The sequence below is a fragment of the Podarcis erhardii genome (assembly GCF_964252035.2).
Source record: "Podarcis erhardii genome assembly, chromosome: 1".
In the NCBI taxonomy this organism is placed as follows: Eukaryota; Metazoa; Chordata; class Lepidosauria; order Squamata; family Lacertidae; genus Podarcis; species Podarcis erhardii.
This window is the reverse complement of record NC_138497.1, coordinates 104,573,119-104,595,671: the sequence shown is the minus strand read 5'-3', so window position 1 is coordinate 104,595,671 and position 22,553 is coordinate 104,573,119. Positions and strand designations below refer to the sequence as shown.

Genomic DNA, 22,553 nt, shown 5'->3' with positions numbered 1-22,553 from the left:
AAATTCACCATCAGATCACATAGCATGTCTGTGGCCACAGCATGAAACAAAAAAATCATACATCCACTGTTTCATCAAGAATATTTTTTTCTTGTTTTCTTCCTCTAAAAACTAGGTGCCTCTTATGGTCAGGTGCGTTTTACAGAGTGAAAAATATGGTATAATGAATTGGAAAAAAATGGAGCGAAAAATTTATTTCTCTCATTTTCGCATGTCAGAGTGCCTGTGGAGCATTGGAGTAAATCCGAGCATTTGGCGAATTGTGAGCTAGATGCCACTGTGCTATTGATGCCTGGTTCTATTTACCTCAACTGGAAATGCCAGAGATCAAAAATGGGGATTGTGTGGTGGGTGGCAAGGAGAGAGAGAGAGAGAGAGAGAGATTACAAAGCAGTCACCTTACATTTGAACTGCAGCCCCTACATTACAAACAAGTTTAAGCATAATGTTTGGATACGGATTGTCTTTATAAGGATTTTTGGAGCCAAAGCTCATTCTCATGTCCAAAGAGCATTGCTCTACAAGGAAAAGATAGCTGCTAATGGCTTCCCCAGTCCCTGAAGAAGGGCACCTGAGTCAAAAATATACATGATTTATATTTGATAACTTCGCCATTGGGTTGGATTGCAGCACATTTGAAAGTAATTTTAGGAATTCACAAAACAGATTTTTAGGGAGGATATGAAGCAATAGGCCCGATACTATCTAACTTTTAGTATACTTGTGCCCCACCCATCTGGGTGCTGCCCCAGTCATTCTGGGCACCTATTGTGTCTTTATCTATTGTGTAACATTGTGTCTTTATCTTGGACAGGGTCACAGTCACCTGGAAGGAGCTGGTACATAGCTTGGGGGTACTCATGGATCCAGATCTTCTCATTGATGGCCCCAAGAATGTTCAATTTCCTCCCTAGACAGATGTGCCAGGGATCGTCTCCTTACAGCTTCATCAGTTGCTGAAAACACACCTCTTTATCCTGTACTGGTTTTGGTGGCCTCTCTGTATTGCACTGCAAGGATTGTTAAAGAAGCAGGGAGGGTGTCATGAGGGTGGTTTCTTCTGTTTTTATTGGGGTTTTGTATGTTACAACATCCTGGGAGCTTTGGGTGAAGGGCAGGTAAGAAATGCAACAAATAATCATAATCCTCTGCACAATCCAATCCAATTAAAATAAAAAGTGGTATTTTTTAGATCACATGCAGCATGCATTCCATTCATTTAACCAGACAGAAACAGACCCTTAAGATTAGTTGCACTGAAAAAGTGGATGGAACATACTACAACATATAGTATTATATCAAATAACATATAAAACTCATTTGTAATGACATTTCCCAACAAATAGAGATGCTTCGAAAGTTGAGATAAAATACTCTGTTTCAGTACTTTAACTTTTATGTTTTTAAGTATAGTTGTAGGTTTTTTTCTTGATTTTATTGTTTTACCTTTTTGTAAACAACTAAGTTTTTTTTTAAAAAAAAATCCAAGGGTGTGATTAATTCTATGAAATAAATAAAATAAAATCTATATCCTTATATTTTCAGCAACTCTCAACACGGCAGGTCCATGCCTGCTGAGTTCCCATAAAGGTTGTCCCATAAAGATTATCAGGGGATCAGCCTGCCCTTTCCTTGTGGTTTTAACTGAGACTTGTGCAAAAATCAGCAAGGTGTGTTTCTTTACAGCACAAAATAATACATGATTCCCTGCTAATGTCATACATCACGCTGTCATAGTTGATGTCATAGGAACAGTGGCAGTTTTATATATTTAAAAGGTTCCGCTAATGGTCCTTTTCTCTCTGCATAATTCAGATATGGAGAACCTATGGATTCCAACTCCCATCAGCCCCAGACAGCATGGCCAGCAATCATGAATGAGGTCTGGAGTCCAACAACATCTGGAGGGCCACAGCATCCCCACCCCTGCCATAGTGGGTTAGATCCAGATGTTAGTGGTGCTTAGACTAGTCTCATTGCAATCTGTGGGAATTTAGTCATCTGGATCTAAACTTATGCTTAGGCACACCTTGCCTGTGTCATGGGAATTGGAAGCCAAGGATGTGCTTTCCACTTTTGTTTTAGCAAGACGAGTTGCTGGTTCCATGAGGGTTAACACTGATCCTTCTACTTTTAAGCATGTACAAAAACTTGACCAGCACTGCCCCCAGAGGCCAATTTAGGGAGAGCACAACTAGTTCTGTTGTACCAGAGGGGCACTGCGGGGACACAACAACTATGATTTACAACGGAGTGTAAGAGGCAGAGGTGCTGAATTTTGCCATTGCACAGGGCACTGCTGCAATTTGAGACCCCAAGGTCTGCCTCTGCTGCCTTGTATATTCACAGCACTGCCACCTCCTCATGACTCCGAAACACAACCAGACACATGACACCATACCCTCCAACATTTCTCTGATGAAAATAGGAACATCCTATTCAATAATAATAATGATAATAATTTATATGCCAGCCGTTAAACATTTAAAAACATCCCTATACAGGCAGTGGCAAAGCTGCATGCTCTGCTACCAGGGCGGAGAGCAGGCGGGGGCATGGCTGGTGCCCCTGGGAGCATGATGCGCATCCCGGGGGTGTGGGACGCCACCTGCGGAGGCATGATATGCCTCCCAAGGGTGTGGCACGCTGCCCGTGGTTGTGTGGCTCGTATCCCGGGGGCGTGGTATGTCACCCATGAGGGCGTGGCATGCCACCCTGCAGGGGCGTGGTGTGTGTTCTGGGGGCATGGCGTGCCACCTGTGGGGGTATGGTGTGCGGCACGTGTCGGGGGGGGCACTGCGACAGCACCCTACCGGAATAATGGTACAGGGGGCAGTCCGCTCCCTCCACACTCCCGTTCCTCCGCCAGTGTATACAGGGATGCTGCCTTCAGATGTCTTCTAAAGACGTCTTATTTTCTTGGCTCGGGGGTTGCATAACTCCATACCTTCCAACATTTCTCCAGTGAAAATAAGGACATCCTAAGGAAAAGTGGGACATTCCGGGATCAAATCAGAAACCGGGATGGCTTCTGTAAATCCGGAACGGGACCTGGAAAATAGGGGCCCTTTACTTAAATCAGGGATGGGAACCTGTGGCCTTATAGATGTTCTGTACTACAGCCCCCATCGGGCCCAGCCAGCATGACTAACGGTCAGGGACAATAGGAGTTGTAGTCCAGCAACATTTGAACTAAACATTATGAGGAAATGAAAGATCTGCAAGAGGGAGGGCACCTCCACCTTTCTGGCAACATCTAGATTCAGCTGTAAATTGCATTAACATATCGCAGCTCCATGGAAGTGTGAGCTGGCTATATTTTTACTCTTTGGTTGACAGTAGGGATCTAGAAATGCCTCTCCCCCTCAAAAACAAACAAACCAACCCCTACTTTCATCAGATTTTACATTGCCTGCTTTGTTTCTCTCATTTGCTTTTTCCTTCAGCTATGCCCAGCTATAGTTCAGGTGTGATTTCTAGGGAAAGATATAAAGTATACAGGTTTCTTTTTTTAAAAAAAGAAAAAGAAAATATTTTAAACAAATCATTGCTGCCATCTGGCGGAGATCAGCAGCAGAGCATCACATTTTAGTAGCGAAGCCCACTGAAATCAGGGTGGCTTGCTTCTGAATAAACAGGTTTAGAGTTGGGGTGAAAGTTTACTAAAGCTGCAGTTCAAGTAAGCAAGTGGCCTGGATGCCATCCCCCACACACCTTGGCTCCCCTGCCAACTGCTAAGTGCTTAACTACCATGACACACACAAACACATGTGAAATGAACCCCAATAACTATATATCTGAAGATAAACAGTTTACAGAGTGGGATAAAAGAGGTGCCAGAGCTCACCATGAACCCCTCCCTTGTTCTCTTATAATGGCAATGGTGCCCACCTGAGAACTGAATTCTGGTAAGTTCTGGCTGGAAAAAAGCTCTGTTTACAGGTCCTTTCAATCTACAACCCTTAAATTCATGTTCCCTTAAAATTATTGTTTTATTTTTCACTAAATAATTAGCTACTGGCATTCGTTTTTGGAAAACAAATGTACAGTGGTGCCTTGCAAGACGAAAAGAATCCATTCGCAAGTCTCTTCGTCTAGCGGTTTTTTCGTCTTGCGAAGCAAGCCCATTGACGGCTTAGCGGATTAGCGCTATTAGCGGCTTATCGGCTTAGCGGATAAGCAGATAAGCGGCTTAGCGGCTTAGAAAAGGGGGGGAAGAAAAAAACCCCGCAGGAACTCGCAAGACATTTTCGTCTTGAGAAGCAAGCCCATAGGAAATTTGTTTTGCGAAGCACCTCCAAAACGGAAAACCCTTTCGTCTAGCGGGTTTTCCATCTTGCGAGGCATTCGTCTTGCGAGGCACCACTGTACATTTAAAAAAGATTTTTCAAAGTTAGCTAAAAGGTAAAAGTAAAGGAGCCCTGACAGTTAAGTCCAGTCGCAGACAACTCTGGGGTTGCGGCACTCATCTCGCTTTACAGGCTGAGGGAGCCGACGTTTGTCCGCAGTTTTTCCGGGTCATGTGGCCAGCATGAGTAAGCCGCTTCTGGTGCAAAAGAACACCAAAACGAGAGCAGTGCACGGAAACACTGTTTACCTTCCCACCAGAGCGGTACCTATTTATCTACTTGCACTTTTTGGTGTGTTTCCGAACTGCTAGGTTGGCAGGATCTGGGACCGAGCAACGGGAGCTCACCCTGTCACGGGGATTCAAACCGGCAACCTTCTGATCGGCAAACCCAAGAGGCTCAGTGGTTTAGACCACACTGCTACACTTTAAACTTTTTAAAAAAAAATTCTAGGCATTTTACAAAGCAGGTTCAGATGTTCCTCAAGATAATGTAAATGAAGATGGATGTCATAGACTGTTTAACAAAAGAGAGAGTCAGGTTACTATGAATGTAATATTGCAGTAATATCTACTATGGCATTCCAATCTTAAATATAGAATTGCAACAATACTATCTGTGTTACTTAGTTAATGTTGTATTTCATTAATATCCATATTGAATTGGTAGTTAAGCACATCAGAGTGTCATCCATCGATTAGTACAGCACAATTTTTAAAGTACTACAACACTGAAAGGTATGTTACAGTGAAGGCAGCTGGGAACCGCAAGAAGGACAAGAGAATTGCATGGTTATATCTGAATTCATACAGGTCTCCTTTGTTGAAAAAAAACTGTATAAACAGTACGGCACAGGTATGCCAACATCTTATGCTACATATTGTTTAAGATAACTGCAAGAGAGTAAGTATATCTCTTCTCCTCTTACTCTCTTGCAGTTATCTCAAACTGTATGTAGCATAAGGTGTTGGCATTTCTCCTGTGGCCCCACATAGGCAAAGAGATCCTCCACTGAAATGTCCCACTGCACATGGGAACTCTGTTTTGTATAAACACAGCCTGCATCTTTGGGTGATGCTTAACAGGGACCATGTTCTTCTGTTGGCCCCAGTTCAGCTTTAGTATAATCTTCTCCAGATGAACACACCTCCGGAGTTGGTACAGCTGTACCTCGAAAAACAGAATAGGATTTTATTTTACAAGTTGTCACAAGGGTGCACCATAGCTCACTTTGAACATGGTTTGTTCTGTTAAAAATAAAAAGAGCCTAATCAACTTGAACATAGGCCAGGTGTGCTGCTATGGGCATGTTGATAAGTGTACAATGGTACCTTGGGTTAAGTACTTAATTCGTTGTGGAGGTCCGTTCTGAACCTGAAACTGTTCTTAACCTGAAGCACCACTTTAGCTACTGGGGCCTCCTGCTGCCACCGCACCACCAGAGCACGATTTCTGTTCTCATCCTGAAGCAAAGTTCTTAACCCAAGGTACTATTTCTGGGTTAGCGGAGTCTGTAACCTGAAGCGTATGTAACCTGAAGCGTATGTAACCCGAGGTACCACTGTACTGTAAAAGATCTGCAGGCAGAAGACCAGGTTGCACCACAGTTTGTTGGACAAGTGAAGTCTGTGCATGTTAAAGTTAAATAATGCCAATTCGTGTGTGTGTGTACACACACACACCTACGGTGCATGCATATAATACACCAAATGAGTCTCCTCAAGTGCAAAGGGATGCAGAATTACAGGCCAGCAATGGGTGGCCAGAGATGGCTGGTGTCTGAACAAACTACACAAAGAAATTCAGGACGATTCCACAACAAGCAGCACTTCCCGCAGGCTGACCATTTTAAAAAACCCACAAGTTTAAAAATCCTGCCACTCTTTGTGAGTTGGGCACATGCTCTGCAAGGTGAAATAAGTAGCAGGTGAGAAACCTTCGGGAAAGGAATGGTCTATGCTTGTAGAAAACAAGGATCGAACAGCCTTGCACTACCACCCACTGGCAGGAATGGGCTGCAGCAGCTGAAAACACATTTGGAAAGGTGTGCGGAAGATGCCATAGTATCTGCCATAGTGGGATGTTTTTAGTCTATTGTTTGTTTGTTTCCGGTTGGTTTTAATATATCTATTGGGGGTGGGTATTGTTTTTGTTTGTAAGGCATTTTGGCAAGATAAAGCAACAAGTTTAATAAATAATAAGAAATAATAGTATCCTAGGTCCTGCTTAAAGATCTTTTGCTGCGACACAACCTGAAGGCGCTTCCAAGCAGGCATTTATTGTAGCCTAGGTTCCCACGCATACAAGATGTGGGTACACCTGTGTTTGTGTGTTTCAGTATTCACAGGACGTCCTTGCCATTAAAACGCCACCCCATGTTTTTTTTTTAACCATTTAACGTGGATCTATCCCTCTTTTTGCAAGATGAGATAAGTTAAACAAAAATTGTCCATGTCCCGTTTGCAATAATATCTCAGCTACCCATTTGCAAACTAAGTGGAAACACCCTAACACTGTCAGCCCCTCTGGGAGAGTAAAGAAAAAAGAAAAGAAAATCATTTCTGATACGGAAAGCAAACCCCTGAGCTGAGAAGGTGCTCGAGAGGCTACCCAGTTACGCCACTCGGGTTGCGCCTCTTTTGCACCCCGCGCGCCTTAAACAAAACTGCACCGACCAACCCGCGCCGGCAAAGCCTCTCTGCTGACTCCGCCCACTCTCCGCATCGACGCGGAAGCACTCGACTAGGCAAGCCTTTTCGAGGATTCGACAATCTCTCTCTCTCTCTCTCTCTCTCTCTCTCTCTCTCACTCAGCCGGCTGCTCCGTCATTAGAGACGTCGGCTCGATTGCTTCGGCCTGCCCACAAGCCGGCCAAGCAGGAAAAAAAGGGGGAAGGACTCGCGCGTCGAGCGTCTCGTTTTCTCTCCCCGCCGACACCTTTTCCCTCTTTCTCCCCCCCCCCTCCCACCACCCTTTGGAAGCGACGGAGGCGAGGATCGATTGCTTTGGCCCGGGGGTTGCCATTTTACAGGAACAAACAGAACGTGAAAAGAAAAAGAGGTAACGAGCCCGGTTAGCGGCGTCTCCCTCCCTCCAGCTCCCCCCCCCCGCCAAATGGAACTTCCCGACACCCCCCCCCCCCGCTTAAACTTTGAGCCAGAGGCGTCCTCAGGCCCCGCTCCCCCCTTCGCCCCCCCCCCGCACCGCCTCCCCTTCAGATAAGCGCTGTCCCTACGCACACAGCTCCTCAATGCGGACTAGCCGCTTCAGTTCCCAGTCTCAAACCATCCCGTCGCTCTTGGACCCTAGACGGGGGTTGGGGAGCAGGTGTAGGGCCGGATTTAGGTTTGATGGGCCCTAAGCTACTGAAGGTAATGGGGCCCTTCAGTCAACAACAAATTGTCGCTGTTTTTTGTGTTGAATATATGCTATATGGTAATTTATGGACCTAATAGGTCCATACACAACACAAAAGACTTGCTGTATGTAGGTTTTATTTTACAGTGGTACCTCGGGTTGCATACGCTTCAGGTTACAGACGCTTCAGGTTACAGACTCCGCTAACCCAGAAATAGTACCTTGGGTTAAGAACTTTGCTTCAGGATGAGAACAGAAATCGTGCTCCGCCGGCACGGTGGCAGTGGGAGGCCCCATAGCTAAAGGGTGCTTCAGGTTAAGAACAGTTTCAGGTTAAGAACAGACCTCTGGAACAAATTAAGTATGTAACCAGAGGTACCACTGTATTTGTTTTTTATCTTACAAAAAAGGTAAAGGGACCCCTGACTGTTAGGTCCAGTCGCGGATGACTCTGGGGTTGCGGCGTTCATCTCACTTTATTGGCCGAGGGAGCTGGCATTTGTCCACAGACAGCTTCCGGGTCATGTGGCCAGCATGACTAAGCCGCTTCTGGCGCAATGCCGTTTACCTTCCCACCAGAGCGGTACCTATTTATCTACTTGCACTTTGAGGTGCTTTCGAACTGCTAGGTTCACAGGAGCAGGGACTGGGCAACGGGAGCTCTTACGTTTTGGAAATGTACATCCAGGTTTTTTTCCTTTAATTTTTTTGGGGGGCCCCAAAGAGAGTGGGGCCCTAAGCTATAGCTTGTTTAGCTTATACAGTACGTAAATCCAGCATTGATGCAAGTGGGATCCTCGCTGGCCCGCAGTGAACAGCCGCCCAGTGGCAGGACCGGGGAGCCTCCCTTATTTGCGCAGCAGCTACTGCAAGTCCAAGGTCCCTTGTTGCTTTTGTTGTTAAAAAGGGATGCGTCTCTTCCAGTGTTTCTCCGATGAAAATAGGGATGTCCTTCTCCATAATAATAATAATAATTTTTATCATTATTCTGTGAACTGCCCTGAGACCTCCAGGTATAGGGTTGTATATAAATTCAACTAATAATTATAAAAAAATATTATTTATATACTCTGCCCTTCAGACTGGATTGCCCCAGCCACCCAGGGCGGCTTCCAACATACATAAAAACAAAATTATTATTATTTATTGAATTTATATACTGCTCTATACCCTGGGGTCTCAGGGCAATTCACAGAATAAAATCAAGCTATAAAACCACAAAATACCTAATAAAAATTAAAACAACCCAGTAACACCCCCCTCTACAAAAAAAAAAAAAAACACATTTTAAAAGGGCATAGGATGTAAATTGGATCAACCAAAGGCCTGGTTAACGTTAAACATTAAAAATAACAAAAACCACCACTTCCCTATACAGGGTGCCTTCAGATGTCTTCTAAACATAAGTACCTATGTTGTATAGGTACATCTCTTTGGCTGGGGGGTGTCACTTAACTCCATACCCGCCAACGTTTCTCTGATGAAAAGAGGGACATCCTAAGGAAAAGCAAGACATTCCGGGATCAAGTCAGAAACCGGGACAGCTTCTGTAAATTCAGGACTGTCCCTGGAAAATAGGGTCACTTGGAGGGTCTGGGGCAATCATCATCTAAATAAAATAAAAAAGAAATCCCCTAACACATCACTTCGGCCTGAGGTGTGCACTGGCTAAGCATGAGGCAGAAAACAGCACCACATTTTTCTGTGTATGTACTGTATAGGAGATTGGAAAGAAACCTGATTCTAGGGTGGTTAAAGGGAGTGAAGCCAGCAATGGTAATTTTATCTGGCAGTGAGGTGGGGAGAAAATGGGTTATTGGGCAAGGAGGTTTCTGGTTTCTTGTCTCTTCCCATTTGTCATCATGAAGCTGTCCTAGTCCTCTTCAAAATTGTTTTCATGGGCACCAGAATGGTCAGATCTCTTAACAACCTAAAAGAGTTTTTCAGGCATCTGCAGCTTGTGAATTGCCTGCAATGTGTGCCAGTGTTAAAAAGGAAGCGTGAAAGAGAAATAAGCTCCCATCTGTCAAGAGTTTCAAGGAAATTATTCAAAAATAGTATTTGTTAGCATTTCAGAATCACAAGTTCCTTTTTGTGTTTCAACTTTAGTGTTGAAATTTTAAAAGAATTTAAAATTCACATGGACAGTGCTTTAACTAGTGCTCTGGAGGTGACAAAGACAGATCTCCAATTGAACAGGGTGTAAATTTTACAAACAGGTTTCTTTACTTTCTGAGCCTGCTTTTTTTTAAGGTTTGCATTAAAAAAATTCTCTGCACAATGGAAAGGATAGAGATTTAGGTGTTTAACTGAATGTAAATTCCAAAACTGTAGTCATGCAACTATTTATAAGCTATTGACATACACTTTCCCCTCCTGCTGAAGCAAAATAATATCTGCATCCCTTTGTAGTTTTGTGGTAAAGTGAAAAAACCATTGTTCTGGTTTGTTTTGCACAGGTTCTAACAGCTGGTTCAGGCAGTTCTCGGAAGTGTTTGGGCATGGATCCTTAACAAGTTGCAGCTCAGGCCCAACGTGTTGTATAACCAGCCACTCTGGTGTGTATGTCTCTGTTTTAGGAAAAATCTTTAGACGAAGATACCCATGCAAATGGCCACTGTAAGTAATATTGCTGTTTTCAGTGTTTGTTAAGAATGCCATACAAATGTCTCTAAATGTGTTCCTGTTTCTATTCTTGTTCCTTAGCTTATGTGACATGACATACGAATAGTGCTTTATGAAGTTTCTTGATGTATAAACTTGTGAAGTCAAAAATGGAAACACTTAGACTGGTGTATATATTTTAGTATGATGTAAATCATGATGCACTACTGAGCTGAACTAGATAGGTTAAAAAAAAAAGGTGTGCAGCTTCATAATATGGAATGCTTTAGGAAGTAATTTGCATCACTACTGAAATACCTAGAAGACTGGATTATTCACTGCCAAACTGAATTTTCCACTGTCCTATAAATACCTAAAACATTGTGTTTGGTACACACAAGAATTTGGAGGGTGTGGGCCTGTAAAGATGTGGGATTGGATCCTATGGGCTTCTTGTTCATGGAAGGTATTTTCACCAGTTTCTCCCTTCAGCCCAGCATCTGCTGCTGCTTTGGGAGGTGTCTGGGGAGGCAAATCCTGTTCCTCTTGAGGAGAACTCCCCACAGTTCTTAGGCACCAACCTATAAATTATAAAGGCTGTAATTGTAGAAACTGGTGCAACCCAATCCTTTGTGGGTGTACTCAGAAGTCAGTCCTACCGAGTTCAACAAGATTCATTCCCAAAGTGTATGTAGGCTTGTGGACTAGGAATTAAGTTGGTTACATTTGATTTATTTCTGTTAGATTTAACAACAATTTATTTATCACTCATGAAACGCCTACAGTTTTCTACAGGTTGTTCAGGGATTAAAAGATAAGACAGTTCCTGCAGGCCCACAGTCTAAAATACATGAACAATTGGGAAAAGGAACAAGAAAAGGGAACATATGCAGGAGTGTAGCCAGTGTGATCTTAAATCAGTTATACAGATTTCCTTATTGTACACTTCTGTTGGCTCAGATAGCTTACCGATATAATGAGAGAGGCAGAGCATATGCATTTTGAATAATAATAACAGCATTAATACATTTTTGAAAGCTCATATTCTGGGTTCAAAACTTAGGCTTTGATGCAATAGCACATTTAAGCCTGAACATTTACAACTGTATGAAATGTTGCACCATTCAAGTTTGAATTGGAATTACTATTTTTCATCATATAAACTGCTATACCTATAAAATCCATGAATGGAGCTTCCTTAAGGGCTTCAGAGGTCCTTTTCTGTTTGTGGAAATAGGGTGAGATAGAATCTCTACCACGTACAAAACTGAAATGTTTTATTGGCTAAACATCTTTCCAAATATACTTCTTAAGGACACATAAAATGCACACCTCTGTGTTCTTTAGTGTGCTCCATAACACTAGAGAACAGAATGGTGTGCTTGTTGTTGTTGCTTGTTACCCAAAGGTGTTCAGAAAACTTACAACACATTTAAAACAGAAACGTAAGTATACCAGAATGAAACAACTCCCATAACAGCCACATGAAGTTTTGGCAGTACACTAGTGATACGCAGTGTCCCTGCAGAAGAAATATCCTTTGAAACTCATTGGGCCAATACAAACCATCATATTTGTGCATCCTGGAGATTGTTTTACCCTTTTCTGTTACTGCCTTCCTTCTTTTGATTTGGTTTGTCTAGTTATGATCCTTTTCTTTCTTGCCTCTTTTTCTGTGCTGCCACTGGACCAACTGCTTTCAAAAAAGGGGTTCTTGACAGTGGCCACTAATGCAGTGCAAAGCGCTGCGAATGAGCCGAAAACCGAGATAGGCTCAGTGTTGAAAAAAACATGTGTATAGTGTGATTTCAGATTGCATTACTTCATGTTGTGTCTACGCAACCATAGCTGCAACTATTGTCCTTATATTAGCACTGTGCAAGTTGCATCCAGTGCAAAGAAGAGGGTTGCTTTTTGCTAGGATGTGCGATTAGGTATTGTAGCAGTCTAGTTTTGGTTCACTGGGGCCAGTGGGTCACAGAAACATACGTTGCTGTGGGCAGTACGCCGTAAGTAACATAAAACTGCTATATTTATCACATTATTTTAGGAAAGGATGCATGTATCATAAGAATTGTAAAACTTAGTGTAAAGATTGTGTACCTCCAAATTAAAAAAATAACCATTTTTGAAGCTAACCTGTAAAAAACAACCTTTCAAATTTAGAAACCACTGAGTTTTCATTCCCTGTTTAGCACCTTACCTTTTAGATTCCTTTCTAAAGCATTCTGGATTTTAATGCAATATCTAGCCAGGCTTTTTATTTAAACAAAACAAATGCCAACCCACATTGGCTGCAGATGCATTTCTAAACGGAATGGTGGAACTGTTAAAAAAAAAAAAAAATCCGCTGAAGAGAGTTGCCTTGTGAGCTCTTAATAATCTTGCAATACTTTTCAAAAGGTTAGACCTGGGAGGTTGGGATTGCAAGACAAGCACTTGAGCACAGTGTCAGCCAAATTAATCAGTGGTGCAGTACTTAATAATGTTGGCATTTGTTGTCATTAAACTTCAGAATAAAACTACACCAAGATGATATTGCACATCTGAGCCCTGTTGATTCAGGCTGTTTTCAGATTCAGGAAGAGAAATTGAAGCCATTTTCCCTGCGGTTCGTGTGTTGTAAGATTTCCCCCGGTTTTGTTGTCATGAGAGTTTTGAGCTTAGGCGTGAGCTCACTACAGTTGCATGGGTCTGGGATTGAATGCATACAGAATGGCCAAGCAGTATGGTTGCCTTACCCTAAAACGGTTTGCCAGCTTTGCAGTGGTAAATGTGCCATCTCCTGATAAACCAGAGGAACTAACTTGTCTGCTCTTCTTAACTACCCTTGCCGGAAGAAAGAACCGACTCACGTGTGTTTTTTCTTTTAATACGCTTTGCTTATCAGATGTTTGAACACATTCCATGTATGTATTGTGGCGCTTTTCTTTTTTCTTTTGCTAGATAAAAAGTGTCATTTACTTAATGCAGCATTTTATCCATGTGGCAAATGGTGTCCCAAAATTCCAGCATGCGGAATTTTTCATACTAAACTTTTAATTTTGTAGCCACACCCAAAGAAAACGTAGTACATTGGTAATATAGAAGGTAGGGATGCAAAATTCAGCTAATAAGATTCCTCCACCCCTACGTAATGCGTCTCTGGATACTGACTTATTGTTTTGATGTGCAATATATGCTACATTCAGTTCTCTTTGTGTCCCCTTTAGGTACTTTGTAACAGAGCTAGACTGGTGACGTACCTTCCGGGATTTTATTCTTTGGTTAGAAGGGTTGTAACTCCCAAGGCCTTTTCCACAGCAGGGTCCTCTGGCTCAGACGAGCCTTCCGTTGCTGCTGCGCCCCCAGACATATGTAAGAAACATTCCAAGAATTTGTTTCACCCATGTTTACATCTAAAATTAGCTGTATTGTGGGGGGAATCATGCAGCTGTATTCATCTAATGTGTCTCATCAGCACAAGGCTTTTTGCTTGTCCAGTGGACTTTCTCCCCTCCTCCTCCCCTGTGTGCACCCCTCGCCCTCCCCACATCTGCTCCAGAGCTCTAGAACAGTTTTGGGGGGGAGCTGTGGGGAGTTTTGTTGCACAAGTGGAAATCCTTGCCGCTCAGAGGGTGTGTTAGTTGGATACCACACACAATGTCTTTCAAATCATATGTATCTTATGGTTCCTCTGGTCATAACATACTTGGAATTAATTATCATGATGTTCAATGGAACTTAGTTTTCCAGTTTTCTGTTTGAACTTGAGTTACTAGCTTACTGAGCGGCATGCAAAAAACATTTGCATTTTATAACACAGTGCAATTATATGTGTGTGTTTAAACAACTTAATTCTTAACTTTTGGCAGGTCCAAGAACTGTGTGGCCCGATGAGGCAATGGGACCCTTTGGTCCGCAAGACCAACGATTTCAGCTCCCGGGGAACATAGGCTTTGACTGTCACCTGAACGGTGCAGGGATTCAGAAGGCAACACAAGCACACAAAAAACTGCCTGACATATTAGTGGAGCCCCTGGCAAGCGAAAGGCATGAATTTGTGATGGCTCAGTACGTCAACGAGTTCCAGGTAAGAACTCAGGTGGAAAACGTAGCTCCAAAGTAACTGACCTGCCTAGCAAAAAAAAAGGCACATGGTCTTTCTCTCCTGATTTTGAAATGAGCACCCACCCCTGTGTTACAGGTGGGCTATCATAGTATTTTTGGAGTGGTAACCTGGAATAGAATTGTCTGGAATAGAATTGTACTTCAGCTGTGCAGAAGCTTGAGGATACTAGAACTGGGTGATATATGGCCCAAAACTGGCTTGAAATCCATATCGTGATATTGGCTTCATAATTTTTGACTTGGCATTATATTGCGAATCATGGTGTGTGCGCGTGTGCTATGCAAAAAAGCACAACGTGGGGGAAACCATGAAGCCAGCCAATGCCTCTTCTGCATAGCTTCATCCTTATTTCAGACATTGTGATGTATCAGTATATATCTCTGTGCTTAGCTGGTGATATAGCACAGTGTTGAAAACCAGGTATCGCCCAGCCTTAGAGGGTACAACTTTTTGCTAATTTTAAGAATAACAGCTGGGGCAAAGTTAAATATCAAAGAACACTGCTGGCGTTACTGTTGTACATAGCTCTGAACAATTACCTGTTGTTGTTTTTGTTTTCAGAACAGTAATCCTCCTCATAAACAAGAAGTTGGTAATGCCAAGGCCTACTTTGAAACCACTAAGGTAGAATGTGCAATACAAGCCTGTCCGGAGCTGTTGCGCAAAGGTATGGCTGCTGCTGCCCTCATCCTCCTTTTCAAAATTTTCATTATCTCAGTAGACTTTATACCTTGACCTTCCCCCCCCCCCCTTTTTTTTTTTTTTTTTTTTTGCTGGAGCGTCACAGTGTTTTCTTTTCGGTTGCATAAATTAACCCTCTTTTTGTCTTTATTCTAAAAAAAAAGCAAGCAACAGTGCGCTTTTCCAGATGAGCAAAACCTTTAGCCTGGGAACCTGACAGTCGTCCTTTCTGTAGTAAATGCGTCTCCATTGTGTGTGCAAGCTGCTGAAGAACACTGTGGCAATTCCCCATACTTACAAATGGGGTTGATGGAGGGTAGCCGGTGACGGAGAGGTGGGGCTGTGCTTCTCATCTTCTTGACTGAGTCACTGCAGCATACCAGAATGGAAAGAGGGAAGGGTGAGATTGGCACTCTTTCCTGGCACATTGACACCATGCTACCTTGTCCCTCCCTCTTTCTGTCCTGGTTTGCTGCAGTGACTCAGCCAGGTGGAGCTCAGGTGAGCAGCTCGATTCCACCATGGCGCCACTACTGGTCAAGCAAAAGAACTGTAACAATCACCTAAGGCTGCAGTCCTAATCCTGTTTACCTGAATTCAGTAGGACTTGCTCTCGGGTAGATTGTGCAGTTAAGTTTCATTGACTTCTTCCTTCCTTCGTAGATTTTGAGTCAATGTTTCCAGAAGGAACTTCCAATAACCTCACAGTCCTAACAGTAACACAGAAGACAATAAATGATATGACTGCATGGAGTGAAGAGGTGGAAAATGAGCGAGAAAATCTGATAGAAAATGTAAGTCTCATAAGCTTTCGGCAGTAAATTATGATACTGTTCTCATTGGAGGCGAGACCATGTGCGTTTGTGTGTTGTATTGGATTCAATGCTTGATATCATGCTTTAGGAATGTGGAGTCTGCCCTAAGAGTGGATGACCATTATAGGTTGTGACCCAATATTTTGTGACCCAGTGTTAATGAAGCTCTCTTAGAAAGAATTTGGATATACACAACTAATGCTTGGTCCTTAACATTTAATGCCCATCTTGATTTTTCCTTTAAAAGATAAATTAAAAAATTGTCCAGTAGCACCTTAGTAAAGGTAAAGGTACCCCTGACTGTTAGGTCCAGTCGTGGACGACTCTGGGGTTGGGTGCTCATCTCGCTCTATAGGCCAAGGGAGCCAGTGTTTGTCCGCAGACAGTTTTTCCGGGTCATGTGACCAGCATGACTAAGCTGCTTCTGGCAAACCAGAGCAGCACACGGAAATGTCGTTTACCTTCCCGCTGGAGTGGTACCTATTTACGTATCTACTTGCACTTGACGTGCTTTCGAACTGCTAAGTTGGCAGGAGCTCACCCTGTCGCGGGGAGACCAACTAAGTTTGTTCTGGGTATAAGCTTTCATGTGCATGCACACTTCTTCAGATACACATATCTGAAGTGTATCTGTGTATCTGAAGAAGTGTGCATGCACACGGAATCTTATACCCAGAACAAACTTATTTGGTCTCTAAGGTGCTACTGGACAATTTTTAAATTTATTTCGACTGCGTCAGACCAACACTGTCTACCTGACTTTAAAAAATAGTAACTTTAAATATATTTTATGCATACTCACTAGCTACATGCTGTAATGTTTTACATTCAGTTTACTAAGTTGAACCTTTTATACCACATCTGTTAATAATTACAGTATATAAATCAGACATTTGGTTTGCCCAAGTGATTATATGCAGAATTGCCACTAGGGGTCATCCTTTCTTAAATGTACATTTTTGCTTGGCTTTGGAATAATAGTTGTATCCCGACAAATGTCAGTGTTTTGCTGCTGCTGAATTTTTTCCCATATGTTATTCTCTGAAAATGTTCTGTACTTTAATAGTGTTTTTAAAATAACCTAAAAATGCCAGCTTCTTTTATTTCAACTTGATTTTTGGCTAATATATGAGAGACCAGTTTCTAGTTAACACCAGCCACACTGCAGTTCCTTTAACTCCATTTGAGAAAGTTTCACAATGACAAATAAGTGTTTTTATGGGTTCTAAAGGTTTTCAAGGGGTTAGGAAGGAGAGTGCAGTGTTCAGTCATCACCATGAAAGCTGCACACAGAATAAAGCTCTCATTTTAGCGTGTCAGTGTCTCTGTGTTAGTCATGGTCTGTTGGGCCTTGGCATTGTAATCTGGTCTAATTATATTTTAATTGTCCTCCTCCTTCCTTGTCCACCTTCCTGTCAATTCCAATATATTGAACACAAGGGTGCTGGGATGGTAGACGTAACCTTCTGGCCTAAAGGTTACTAACAGCAAATTCACAATAGAATGGACTGTTTGTTTGCATTGTAGACAATCTCAGGAGAACTTAACTTAACATGAGAGACTTGAAGTAAAGTAATGAGAGTTAGTGGCAGGCAAATGAAGGTGTTATTGTATTGAAGACTCAAGTTGTCTTAATTAACATCTGTTTGGTGAGTGGCTGCTGTGAGATTGTAATTCACCAGGATCAAAAGAGTCCAGTGCATAAACATGTTTAGACTGTTTACCGGGGTTCCGTTGGCTTAATCTGAAATTGAAATGAACAGATACGTAGACCTTTGACTAATTGGAAAAATAGGTCCACACTGAATGTAAATCTGTTCTGTTTTAAGATTATTCAGAATCTGAGTAAGCCCTTATGATAAAGGGTCCAGATCTCTGGCTTACATGCTTCGAGAAAGAAATGTGTGTATTTTATCAATTTCAAATAAATGAGGGGATGCCGTTGTACAACATTGTGTGCCTCGAGAGGTCCGGAGGGTGGCAACCTGAGAACAGGCCTTTTCTGTAGTGGCTCCCCAGTTGTGGAATCCTCTCCCCGGGGACGTTCGCCTGGCTTCTTCACTATATAGTTTTAGGTGCAAACTAGTAAAATCAGTTTCAAGTGATGTTTCCCATACAGGGTCAGCCTGCCAAACCACAGTTAGCTTTTCCATTGGATATGCTAAATGTAGTATCTTTTGCCGTAGTGCAAAGGATATACAAGTGCATTTGGTGAGAACCTCCACAATTCCTTTTGTTGAAGAGGCACACTTCTACTGAATTTTTTAAAATAAGAAGTGTCACTTTCTTTGACAATAGAGTCTATTCTGGCAAAAATAAAAGAGAGTTCCATCTGTGTGCACAGATTCATCCCACACTCTCATGTAGCTCCTTTTTAGATTCTGTTTCTTTCTAAATTAGCACCATGTATTTAGAGGTTAGCAGGAGTTTTGAGCATCTGTGCTTTGTGTTTGGACGATAATTTTCTTGGCATAGGTTTTGGGCAGAGTTGCCATTGTGGATTAGAGAACTGCAAAAAGTGCTTTACTGATCAAGATACAGGAAGTTGAGACTAGGAAACAAACCTAAGGCAAAAGGAGCATGTATAAAAGTGGGCAATAGGTGAGGTATGGATTTGTTTAATTTTTTTGTATTTGCAGGTATGGCAACACTGCAACCAACCCGAGCAATCAGTTATATTTTCCTGCCTGTGCAGAACTATTAATGCTTCACTGACCATCACAAAGAATTTCTTCTAGGTTCCATGTGACCATCATATCTCAATATAGGTTATTAATTTTAATCCTCTTAGTCTTGGTTGACAGAGTTGAATAACAGTACTGTGTTCAATTTCACATTTGTTTGCTGGGGAAATGGAATATACATTAGCCTTAAAAGTGTGCTTAGCATCTTTTATTTCCTCTCTTCTTAGTTTATCAGTGGTGCCAAGGAAATTTGCTATGCTTTGTGTGCCGAAGGCTATTGGGCAGATTTCATTGATCCAACTTCAGGATTGGCAGTAAGTATTTCTACCAAAGCACAGCAAGAAGAGGGAGGCTGAGCACCGTGTGTCTCAGACAAAAAAAAAAAGGAATATGACAACTCCTACTTGAGTTTCTGCTCGTTCCACTTGAAACCATTTTAAAGGCTATCTAAAATTGTTTCTGGAATGTCTGTGACAGTCTTTCTCAGTTCTCGGCTATATCATAGAAACCGTTGTCATAGCTGGCACCTTAAGAGGCAGTTAAACAAAAGAACGCAAGACTATTTTTATTTGTTTTAGTTATTACATCTTTTCTCTCCTCCAAGGATCTCAAAGCAGTGCACATGGTTCTCCCCAGCCCCAAGTTTATTCTTACAACAATCTTAGGATAGGCTGAGAGAATTATAGGCTCATGGTCACCCAGTGAGCTCCACAGCTGAGTGGGAATATGAACCTGGGTCACACTAGTCCTAGCACTGGAATCACTACAGCACTCTGTCTCTCACCTCCCCCCTCCCCCTTTAACCTAGTTCTTTCAGACCAGGATTGTGGTGTGTCATGGATTGTAGGTATTTGAGACGTTCCTTTGACAATTCTTTCATGCACAAACATATCAGTATTATTTCTGATTGTTAAAAAAAATTTGTCCCACATCAGGGCCCTTAGAAATGTCCTAGATCCAAATTATTTGAAAAGCTAGTCGGTATGGAATAGCAAAGCACTAAGACCTGTTATAGGGATGCGGGTGGCGCTGCGGTCTAAACCACTGAGCCTTGGGCTTGCCGATCAAAAGGTCAGCGGTTCGAATCCCCATGACGGGTTGAGCTCCCATTGCTCCCAGCTCCTGCCAGCCTAGCAGTTCGAAAGCATGCCAAAAAGTGCAAGTAGATAAATAGGTACCGCTCTGGTGGGAAGGTAAACAGTGTTTCCATGCGCTGCTCTGGTTTCGGTGTTCCATTGTGCCAGAAGCATCTTAGTCATGCTGGCCACATGACCCAGAAAAACTGTCTGCAGAGCGGACAAACACCAGCTCCCTGGCCTGTAAAGCGAGATGAGCGCCGCAACCCCAGAGTCATTTGCAACTGGACTTAACTGTCAGGGGTCCCTTTACCTTTACCTTTAAGACCTGTTTTATTCTCCTACTAAATGTGTACATAGTTTTTTACCCAACTTTCGTTGGTGAATCTTTACTGTCTTTGCATAGGCACAGCTAGAATCTGCTATTGCAGTATATAGAATCATATAAATATTGGAAGGGAATTCTGCTCACAGCTGTTCCTGTGTGGGCTTGAACCATCAACCTTCCAGTTAGCAGCTAGATGCACTAAACCATTGTGCCACAGGGACCAGGCTATTGATTCATAAAATCCAAGGAGTTAGAAGTGTACTTTCCTGGTAACAGTGTCACTTTGAGGGCTGGATCTGTGGGCTACAGAATTTCTAGTTGCCATGGGATATAATAAACTATAGTTATCCCTCTATAGAAATGTCAATGCAAAACCAGCAGTTGTACATTTTCTGTCATGACATTTGAATGCATTTAAGCTTAGACTTAAAACTAGTTTGATCTATTATGTTGAAATATATTCAGGAATCTTACTATAAACGTACACCATGTTTTGTTGTGCTTTCTTTGCAGTTTTTTGGCCCTTATACAAACAACACCCTTTTTGAAACTGATGAACGCTACCGCCATTTAGGATTTTATGTGGAGGACCTTGGCTGCTGTAAAGTTATTCGTCACAATCTCTGGGGAACACACGTAGTAGTCGGAAGTATTTTCACTAATGCTTCACCTGACAGCCCTATCATGAAGAAACTGAGTGGCAATTAACTGCATCTTCAGGCTTAAGAATTGGCCAATAAACATTGTTGGGACATATCAAGCGATAAATTACACTGATTTCTAGAGAGTAAAAGATCAGTTATTTATTTTAGTCTTCATCGGATATGTAGTCTCTATACACGATTTATAAGGTAATCCAACATTTTACTTGAAAGATGTGTGTATATATAGCGTATGATATTCTAAAATATTACTTTTCCAAACTTTCAATAAAGTGAAGCATCCACAGTAATCTTACACTGGAACACAAATCCTCAGCACTTTTGTAACATTTCCCATTTTCATTCTGGTGAAGTCAGATTTAATTTACTTGCAATATATTTTATAAATGTCTGTTTGACATAGGTTGCAAATTGATTGGAAATAGAACAATGTTTATTTCACATCTTCATTTTTTATATTTTTGAAAAGAAACATTTTTGAGGTAGGGATAGTCCACTTGTTCGGTTAGATCCCATTAAAGGAAAATAATATCAGTCATTCTTTTATGCAAGAACCAGTATTGTCTTATTTCTGTTTTTCATGTTTTATTTGGAATATACTTCAAGCAGGAGATTTAGTGGCCTACTTCATGATTTTCAGAAAGCATATTTGCTTGTACCTCATGCAACCTGGATATTCCTGTGAGGGAAGAGGTGATTTTTCCCAATTTCCCTGCCTTGTCTGAATCTGCCACGCTTTGAAAATTTGCTACAGGAGGTTGGGGAACCTTCCAGAACAGCATGCAAAGTGCCCATTTGGGGATGCAGAGGGAAGGAGAAATCGTAGAAAAATAGCCTCTACTCACATCTCATCCTGTCTGTGGATCCTCCTGGATCTCACTCAGTTCCATGAACAGAAAGATCTCTTCCATTCGTGGAATGCCAGGTCTGGATGCAACCCAATATTCCAAAATATATCCCAACTCGATTTTTAAAAGTTGTGACTGGATTTGCTTGACGCTAGTACACCTAAGTGTGCCTGACTTTCTAACAGGCCTCCTCTCTAAGCTAGCCACAACAATATGAATTAAAGAATGGTAGTCAAAGGAATTAAATCAGTGTATATCAAAACGGTTTCTGCACTGAAGACCCTTTCTAGATCTCATTACTGCCAAAAGATAAAGAAAAGAAATCAGTGTCATATTTTCATGGATCTGGTTTGAATGCAAGTATGGATTGAATTCTTGTCAGTAGAATTTTGTTTCTGTGAGTATTGGCTGAGACGTTGCAGTAGGCTGTTTTATTTCCTTGAATATATGCAATACAAAAATGTGAATGAACTATAGGCCAAGTCATCAGATCCTGTTAAAACATCGCCTAGCATCATGAGTTTCTCTGGTTAGTATTCTTTCTCTGGATACCTACCATTTTGCCAACGCTGTTGATTAAAGAAAGAAATTGTTTTCCAGGTGGCTTTCATCAAAATCCACAGTTACAGTGGTTCTATTGTAGGACAGTCCTCAGCTAACTACTTGCATGTGCACAATGATTTCCACTTGCCCACCCTGGCTTTCCTCCCATCTGCTCACCAACTAAATATTTTACTTCATTTTTAATTTGTTACACTGCCTCTTTCTATATTACTATACACGAGGGGGTTTACAAGCTGAAGAAACAACAAAACAGACAGCAAAGATCACGCATGTAATAAAAATCTGATACAATACAAAGAAGTCCCCGTAACTTTAAAATAAACAACTTCCATCAGACAAAGCAATATTCAAGAATCCACCAGAATATAATAGTAAACAGTCAAATTAAATACCAGCAAATGATAATTAAACGGTTAACACTTACCATTATAATAAAGAATCACTAAACTGTAATCAAGAAAAACAATGGCAAGG

The 22,553-nt window shown here is 41.9% G+C and overlaps 1 protein-coding gene across 1 annotated transcript; it reads left to right on the top strand.

The window, feature by feature from the left end:
* The first annotated feature begins 7,253 nt into the window (after positions 1 to 7,253).
* Positions 7,254 to 20,962, top strand: MMADHC (metabolism of cobalamin associated D). The gene is made up of 8 exons (XM_081873479.1): positions 7,254 to 7,409; positions 10,166 to 10,325; positions 13,523 to 13,667; positions 14,165 to 14,382; positions 14,983 to 15,088; positions 15,766 to 15,896; positions 18,829 to 18,915; positions 20,519 to 20,962. Exons 2-8 carry the CDS (start codon positions 10,311 to 10,313, stop codon positions 20,711 to 20,713), a joined length of 897 nt encoding a protein of 298 aa, XP_081729605.1. The 5' UTR covers positions 7,254 to 7,409; positions 10,166 to 10,310; the 3' UTR covers positions 20,714 to 20,962.
* Positions 20,963 to 22,553: the final 1,591 nt, after the last annotated feature.

What these genes read in the sequence shown, in the direction of transcription:
- MMADHC (XM_081873479.1), top strand. An exon ending in GAGAAAATCTGATAGAAAAT is followed by an intron (nt 15,897 to 18,828) that starts GTAAGTCTCATA and finishes CTCTCTTCTTAG; the next exon opens with TTTATCAGTGGTGCCAAGGA. An exon ending in ATCCAACTTCAGGATTGGCA is followed by an intron (nt 18,916 to 20,518) that starts GTAAGTATTTCT and finishes CTTTCTTTGCAG; the next exon opens with TTTTTTGGCCCTTATACAAA.